Below are 9068 nucleotides of genomic sequence, written 5' to 3' on the forward strand. Positions count from 1 at the left end.
TGCACGGATGCGCAGGCTGGTCTGGATCCATGCTGGTCGCATACCCACTATGTTGGTTTTCCCATGGCACGGCTCATTTGTATATTTTACCTTTGCTGGTTCCTAAAAGTATAGCACCTGTAGTGTTATCATTGGCATTCTGCCAATTCCATCCCACACTATCTATATGATGACCCTTAAATTCAAAAAAATGAATATTTCATAAGTATCCTCATCCAATAAGCTTTTTAGTCGCAACGAATCTTAAATAAAAAAATCACTTAAACTATATATTATTCTTCATCCATTATTGACAAGTCTGCTAGTGCAGCCAGCATGGAAAATGAGGTCCTTTCTGTTATCTTGTTGTGTCTATGAAATGATACAAAGTGTTTTAAAGTCTGTCTTTAGCTTGACAACAGAAAAGTACCATTATGCTATATTAAGCAAAACATTATCAACTATGCTGGTACAGTACCTTTAGTTTTAACACAGACAGGTGTAACATTACACTGTAAACAAAACCTTATCTACTGTGTTGGTATAGTACCTTTAGCTTAACAATTAGTTTTGGTTTCTTTGAGTTTCTTGACAAGTAAAGATTTTCTGTTGATTCTAGACTGATGATAAGATGTCTGCCAGTCGGATCCAAAAATATCTTATGGACTCTCTCCTCTCCTTTCTTAAATATCTCTACCTCTGGAAAGTACAAATAATTTACATAGTAAATACGACTACACGTAGGACAACACCACAGCAATTAGTATGTTTACACCACGCATGAAAATACCGGTAAGAAAGTCAAAAACTTAGTAGGCAAGAACTATGAAGTTTAACAACATCTTGAATTCTTGGTATAAAACATACTACCAGTAGTAACAAGAGCTGTCCGTAAGACAGCACACTCCACTATTCAGGGATTTGACAGTAAAATGAATATATGTCTGAATAAGAGACCTCTACTTTAAAAGGAAGATACACCAAGGGGCAAAATTCCATCAAATACATAAATTTAAATACAAGGATTGTTACAACACATGCAGATGATGATGATAAAGATATATTTTGAGTTTCAAGTCATTATCTTATATAGTACCCAAGTTATGTCCAGAAAATGAAGTTTGTAAAAAATTTAAGTATAAAAGGGGAATAATTCGGTCAAAATCACAATTAGAGTTATGGGGTATGTAGCCACACATGCAGATGATTATAAACAATACTTTTAATTTCAAGTCATTATCTTTTGAAGTACCAAAGATATGTCTATAAATGAAGCTTTCGAAAAAATTTAACATGAAAATAATTCAAAGTATAACTCCTTGGTGACCTTGAACTTGGGTATAATGGGCTCAGCCCCTATACTAATTTTGTTGTATGCTGGACAATGTTTATTTGAACTTACAGTATGATATAAGCAAAAGTAACCAAGATATGACAGAAAAACAAAGGTTGCCGAAAAACTTTAACCTTAAAAATAACCTAAGTATAAGACCTTGGTGACCTTGGGTATAATGGGGGCCCAGTCCCTATACATACCTTGTTTATATGCTGGACAATGTTTATGTAAAGTTACAGTGAGTAAGATATAAGCTATAGTAACGAAGATATGACAGAAAAACAAAGGTTGCCGAAAAACTTTAACCTTAAAATTAACCTAAGTATAACAGCTTGGTGACCTTGACCTTGGGTATAATGGGCTCAGCCCCTACACACACATTGTTTGTATACTGGACAATGTTTATGTGAAGTTACATTAAGATATAAGCAATAGTAACAAAGATATGACAGAAAAACAAAGGTTGCCGAAAAACTTTAACCAAGAAGGGTCATGCCGACGCCGACGCCAGGGCAAGTAGTATAGCCCCCCTATTCTCCGAATAGTGGAGCTAAAAATTGATTACAGTACATACTTTCATGTTCGTCGGCGTGATCAAGATCAAGTCTCATCAAAACCCCATGTGTCATGGCCATAACCAGGAAGTTGTTACACACAACAAGGTGAGTAATTGGCTCATCGGGTCTGAAAAAGAAAAGTACAGCTTTTTTTCTTGTTCAATGATGTACAAGTTAAAAATCTAACCTCTGTTGAGTTAACAACACCTCAGAGCAAATACCTCCCTACAACAGTAGACATTTTCTTTTCAAGTACAACAGTTTCTTATTCAGTTAGCCTCCAAACAGCAACAACTTTTTTATAGAAACAAACATAGTTTTCCTCACAGTGGTACTGTATAAATCAGAATGAAACAAGCGTTCTTGAGTTATCATCCGGAAACGGATTGGTCTACATACAGACCGACCAACATACCAACCGACCGACATCTGCAAAACAATATACCCCTCCTTCTTTGAAGGGGCACATTAAAAGTCTTGGAACTGCTTAACAGAGTTCAAAGTGTATGTGAACCCTTTAGTTATTTTGTAACATAAGCATAAAGACGTAGTAGGTAGAGGTACAGGTATGAACAGGGTTCATACAGACAAGGCCAAGTCAGATTCAAGGACTTTTCAAGGACTTTTCAAGCACTAGTCTTATAGTTTTCAAGGACTTATTTATAAATAATACTTACACAGACTTGTAAATTCTAGCCGTTATTCATTGACGCCATTTTAGTCAGGGGAGACAACGCTAACAGAAAGTATGAAACATTCGTAGCCAAACTTTGCTTTCGTCCCGAACACATTCGACCTTTTTATTACGGCGTTTTCGTAGCTCTACCCATTGCTCGAAACTTGCCGATTTTATTCTAAAAGATTTACTTTTGATTTTCAGGGAGATTTTAATTGTCTAGCATACGAGAAAATAAGAAATTCAAGTACTTCTCAAGGTCTTTGGGCAATTTTCAAGCACTTTTCAAGACAAATTTTGTTTTCAAGGACTTTTCAAGACTGCCTTTCATTTTCAAGTACTTTTCAAGCCTGTGCGAACCCTGATGAAACCTAATTTTCCTTTGACCATACATTTCTAACATCACAAAGCAAAATTTCTTAAGATTTTAATTAAAGACTCTAACTTAAGTGAATACAAGAATGATGTCAAAATTGTATAACAACACATACCCCCTGAAAATGCTTAATAGAATAATTAATAAGGTTCACAGTACAGCTGTACTCCAGAAAAAGTGACTGAACATAAAAGTCCAGATAGCATGCCCATTCCCACGTTATGTTGATGATGTATACCAAGTTTCATTACAACTGGCCTGACACAAGAAAGTGTGACTCATGAACTGATGGACTGACAGACAGTTCAAAAACTAAATGCCTCTTGGGTCTTCAGCACAAGAAGCATAATAATTTCCTCAAAAATCATTCTTCAATGAAAGAAAACACTGTGAAACAAACTGTTGTCGCTCTTTTTCGCACAAAAACATGAAAATCTGTCTTGATTTAAATACAGATACATGTAGTGAACATCAAAATATGAGCCATGCCATGAGAAAACCAACATAGTGGGTTTGCGACCAGCATGGATCCAGACCAGCCTGCACATTCTCGCAGTCTGGTCAGGATCCATGCTGTTCGCTAACAGGTTCTCTAATTGCAATAGGCTTTGAAAGCGAACAGCATGGATCCTGACCAGACTGCGCAGATACGCAGGCTGGTCTGGTTCCATGCTGGTTGCAAAGCCACTAAGTTGATTTTCTCATGGCGTGGCTCAAATGTTCATAGCAGTGGATAAAAGAATGTGTACAGGCTTCGAGAAAAGCAGACAGTATATTATCTTACTTGAAGTTAATTTTCTTTCTTGCGAAGATTGGTGTCTCTTCATCATTAAATCTGGCATCAATAAATCCTGGCCCAAGCTGTAATATATGCAGGTCATAAATATCATACTGTAAACTTTCCAAGTCATCAAAGCCGTTTTGGTTTATATACATAGCTAATACAACTTCACACTTTTTTCTATGTCATTTCTCAATCTTTGAAACACATTTTTATATGTAACTGCATGCAAATTAAACATTTAAGACTGTATGTATTTCAATTTTCTCTGCAACTATGAATAAGCAGCTTTAAACATTAACCTGCTAAATTTCTGTAATGAACTTGTCCATCTTTCAATTTAAACAGTCAAGGGGTGCTTAGCAAAAAGATACTGACTGAATGTTGAACAGTGCAGATCATGATCAGACTGCATGGATGTGCAGGCTGATCATGATCTACTCTGGTCACAAAGGCAGAACCAGTTGTGTCCAGCATAAGGGTTAATACCCAGTAATACTTACAGGCTCAGGAATACTGCGAGAAGTTGGCATCGTATACGAGGCCTGTGCATTCTCATACTGATCTAGGATGGATGCCATCTCTAAGATGTTCTCTACATAGAAACAAACAAGATCCTAAGTGTTGATGACTCAATCTGTAAATACATGAGAACGCGATAAATGTTGAACAGTTATAATAAATAAATTTGAGAATCTACTTCCATAGATTCTTGATTAACCTTGTCAGTGATAAAATGGCCTACAGCTGAGCTAATTGAGCAATGAAATGTTTTTTCTTCCTATTAAATAAAAGCATCATTAAAAACTATAACCCATGAATCCTACTGATTTCACAGCAGTAAGTAACTAAATTTAGGTGTAAGTCAAGGAGACAAAACATTTCAATCATGTCGCCGCAAAGCGGCTGTACAACTTGATGTCATTACCAATGATGTTCTTCTCTTAGGAGTTGTAACTATGGCTTCTGATGGAACTGATACTGAAGGCTTACATAAACAAGAGCTGTTCATAAGACAGCCAATGCTCGACTATTCGAATTGTTGTCCCAGAAGCAGGAATATTACCTTAAATGATAAAATATCTGTTGAGTTTCAATCCAGTATCTGCATTAGTTTTGGAGATAGTACCAGTAACTGCAGGTAAAATTTTAACTTCAAAAGGATACATAATTTGGTAGTTCTGGCTAGCTACCATAACTAAATTTTTATATTCTGATGGTCTCGTCCATTAAGTTATAGCGTAACCCTATTTGTTTACCTAACCAGGTAAAACTGCAAAATTGGCGCATTGACTCTCGTGAGAAACTGATGACGTCATGTGAAGTTTGAAGCATATGCTTATTTTTTAATTTCAAGATCAAAATTTTTGATATTTAATGAATTTAATTGACTTAAAAATGTAAGAATTTTTAACAAAATAAATAAAATCATACTATAGAAGGTTTTAATTTACAAAAATTTCCATAAATAAGGATTTGTTTTCAAAATGAAGAATACCTCGATCACATGACAACTGCAATGGTGGGCAAAATATTGCAGAATGCAGTACCCATTTGAAACTTTTGGGTATAACTTGTTTTCAAATGGTGTTTCATGGTTCATTTTATGAAATCAGAAGAAAAATGGAGTAAAGATATATTAAATTAAAAGGTGAGTCTATGGCATTTAATTTGATGAAATTATAGCGCGACAGACTTCTGGCACAATTTCTGGCTAGGTTTCAATAGGAGAGATCGCCGTGACATCACGCATTAACACCTGTTTATCTGGTGGTGGGCAAAACATGTTTTTGCATCGTTTGTATATAGGATCGGAATTTTTAATTTTTAAAAACTTTTTGGCTCATTTATGGATTTTAAAAATTCAGAAAGTTTTGAAATGCTTATGATTTTCATATTTTCTTATTCAAATATCTTTTTAAAATGAATAACTATTTCAAATGTCATATGATTTTAATAGCGGCGTAGTGATGTTCAAAACTTTTAGAAAAACACTAAGTTAAGCGTTCATAATTAATCCATTTTATTTCGAAATAATAATTAAAAGTAATTAATAAATTGCTTGTTTTATAACCTTTCCAATGATCAAAAAATTCTTGATATAACTTTTGTTTTAAGAAAGTTTAGGCCATTAGAAAAACATCACTGTTTACAAAAAAACATGGACGCTCAGCGTCTGTCCACCCGATCACTGTCTTATCAGTTCTAAAAATAGAAAATACAACTGATTTGTATACAAACACGATCTCTCCTATACGGGGTTGGTTTCAGCTCAGAGATCCACAGCAGCATATAACATCTCTGAAGCTTAATTATTTTCGCTAATAATTTGGCCCAAACATTTAGCGGACGTGATGGTTTTATCACTTCATTTGGCAAGCTGAAATTGAACAGAAACATTTTGTCAGTAGAGACTTGAACTGTAAATATTGAAGCAATTTATGAGGTCAGTCTTGTATTAGGTCGAAAGTGCTGTGTGAATGTATATCAACATTCATTTTTCCCACGCACCATACCACTTTGGAATGTCAATGCTCTACCCACAGCTGTTGTATCTGCGCCGAGCCTGGACCCTTTAAAGTCTTCCGTCCAGTCGCTCCCCGGACTCACTGCTTAGGCGAAGAACAGACTGTACAGTGTATGTATACGTTTGGCATATGTCATTTTAAAAACATACACGCGTTGAAGATGCGTTTCTCACTTTGCCATGTGCAGTTTTTAACCCTCTCCAGATGATGTCCACAGAGTCATTGGAGAATACATCATCAAAGTTGAAGTGTAATCGTACATCACGGTACATGCAGAGGATGCTGTTCTACAAGTATGCCATTAAGTAACTTCCCTAGCAATACGCTCGCGTAGTTCACCTTTGGACAGGATGTTTCACTTTTTTTTTTGATTGGCTAATGTATAAACATCACATTTGTGTGAAAAAAGGGATTTTCGAAAAAAAATACTGACCAGTGCCTGTGATCTATGGTAAAGAAGTTTAGTAAAGTGCAATGACACAAGGTCCTCCCACTTTTAAGTTTCAGTTTTCTGCTGATAAAGAAAACTAATTCATGACATCATATGGTGCTTAATTATATGATGGAAAATATCAATTTTATCTGTCAAAATATGGTATACCATGAAATATGCAGCAGAAATCGAATAATTTGGAAAATAATATTCTATTTCCTGACTTGGGAAAATAACAAAAACCGTCCGAATGAATTTGTGATGACACTAATATCCGTTCCCATACGTTTTTTCCCTTTACTTCTATACCGTACCAAATCCGTACTCTCTAGTTTCTTTTCCATTTTTTTCTTCTCATTTTTAAATTTGTGTGGCGCAATGTAAAATATGGAAAGACTGTAGTAGACAAGTAGCCTATGTTTTAAAGAGAGGTTGGTATTAATCAGTTTATAACAGATATTTGTTTTTCTAAAACATTTTTTTACTAGATACACGTTAGTGGTGTTTTGGCCTTTCAGTTTTTTAATGTAATTGTCTAGTTTTATGGCAGTTTTTTAGGCCATTAAAAGCCCAGATTAATGCCAGCTTCTCGGTTTTTACACATCATATTGTTTTATTAATCTTTCTTAATACAATAATAGTACAACAGCAAAAAGTCATTATTGACGGTAGTAAAAAGTAGTTAATACAATTTCTTAAATTTTTAATAACCTCAGTAATCACTGTTCAAAGTATTGGATAGCTTTCGCTATGATACAAACGAATTTTATGAAAAACCTGTAACACACACTATGCATTTTCATCTAGTTTTTCTCAAAAATACGACGGCCTTTTGTTTTGTAGGAGGTCAAATTTCTGAATATATTTTACTTTTCGAGTTAACGGTGCTGACAGAAATTGTGATTAAAAATTTGTATTCAATATGGCTCCAACCCAAGTAAGAGCTAATTATAAATATACTTAAAAATGTACGTAATAACAGCAACTTCATGACAACTACTAGTACCAGTAATCAAACATTGTTTCCCCCAGCAATTACCATATGCACAATGTATTTATTACATATTCTGATTTAAAAATATATATTTTATTGCTTTCTATACAAGAACAGTTCATTTCAAATGTTCAGAATCATCTATAATTGTCAGATACGACTTAATCACACGCATTTTATGATTTACAGTAATTTTTAAAAGGTAAATCTGCATTTACACAAAAAAGCATTTCTTTGGAGTGTCCTCCCTTTGAAATGACGAAAATAGATAGCTCATTCATAAATCGTGAAAATTCGTCATGGATTGCAAAATCTACCTGTGGAAGTTTTTTGGGACTAATCTATCACACTTAATTTCATGACTGGTTCATTTTGGCCATTTTTCAAATAAAATAAAAAACTTAAATAATGAATTAAGACTTTGTTAATGCCAAAATCTTAACGTTAGTTCATTGTTGATCGTAATCATTAGTATCATCATCACCATCGTCATCATCATCCTCATCATCACCATCATCATCATATCGTTGTAAATTGTACCAACAGCGTGTCAAAACTTGTCCTTTTCACAGAAAAGGATAACCATAACAATGTTATTAGTAATAGTAGTAGTAATAGCAATACAGTCAAACCTGTGTTAAAGACTACCTCTGAGCAGAGACCACCTGACTCTAAAGACCACATGTTTTGTTTCCAATTTTAACATTCACAGTGTATTTTAACCTGTGAATAAAGACCACCTCCCAACAAAGACCACATTTTGGCTCTCCTAAGGGTGGTCTTTATAGACCCGTTTGAATGTAGTAATAAAGATGATAATGAAGAAGAGGAAGATGATGATGATTACTTCGATAAAGAAACAACAACAATGAAAGCGACCAGTTAACTAACGTTATGTGCCAACATTGATAAAAGAACTATTTTAAAACATTTTTGGCATTAGCAAAGTTCACAAACATGTTGCATCATATTCATTATATTATCAATATCAGACATTTTGCATACGTAACCATAATAAGAACTAAAACAAAAAAAAACATTTAAGAAATGTATTGCCAACATATTTTGGTTAGTCTTCTGAACAAAAAGAAAGTCGTCCTAAGGGCATTTTGATTCTTGAATATTGACAGGTTTTCAATAATCGACGGTTCACGGTTCAATTTGTTAATAATTATTGTCTGAAAATAGACTCTGAGTTTTTGCCAGCTATATATATAGTGACGTCAAATGGCACTGCTCTACAGAAAAAAATCTATACCGGTTGTGTCATTTGACCTACAGACGAAATGTTTGTAAACATTACATCATCACATTGTGGTCAAAGAAACAGAGAAAACAAATTCGTGGAATAGATATCTTTTCATAAAATACAGATGAATATTTTTTGTTTTCTTTTGAAATAAATTGA

At 34.3% G+C, this 9068-nt stretch overlaps 1 protein-coding gene across 4 annotated transcripts in view; it reads right to left on the minus strand.

Moving 5' to 3' along the window:
* Window positions 1–9068, minus strand: part of LOC128550240 (vacuolar protein sorting-associated protein 18 homolog) — a 38764-nt gene that overhangs the window by 27408 nt on the left and 2288 nt on the right. The window contains exons 1-6 of one of the 4 annotated variants that reach the window (XM_053528862.1): window positions 6835–6945; window positions 4209–4342; window positions 3709–3785; window positions 1890–1999; window positions 530–678; window positions 91–175 (exon numbers count right to left, since the gene is read on the minus strand). In XM_053528862.1, coding sequence (XP_053384837.1) covers window positions 91–175; window positions 530–678; window positions 1890–1999; window positions 3709–3785; window positions 4209–4286 — 499 coding nt within the window. In that variant the 5' untranslated portion in view covers window positions 4287–4342; window positions 6835–6945. The other 3 variants (XM_053528863.1, XM_053528865.1, XM_053528864.1) reach the window with 3 other exon arrangements.

This window comes from Mercenaria mercenaria, chromosome 17 (assembly GCF_021730395.1).
Source record: "Mercenaria mercenaria strain notata chromosome 17, MADL_Memer_1, whole genome shotgun sequence".
Lineage (NCBI taxonomy): Eukaryota > Metazoa > Mollusca > Bivalvia > Venerida > Veneridae > Mercenaria > Mercenaria mercenaria.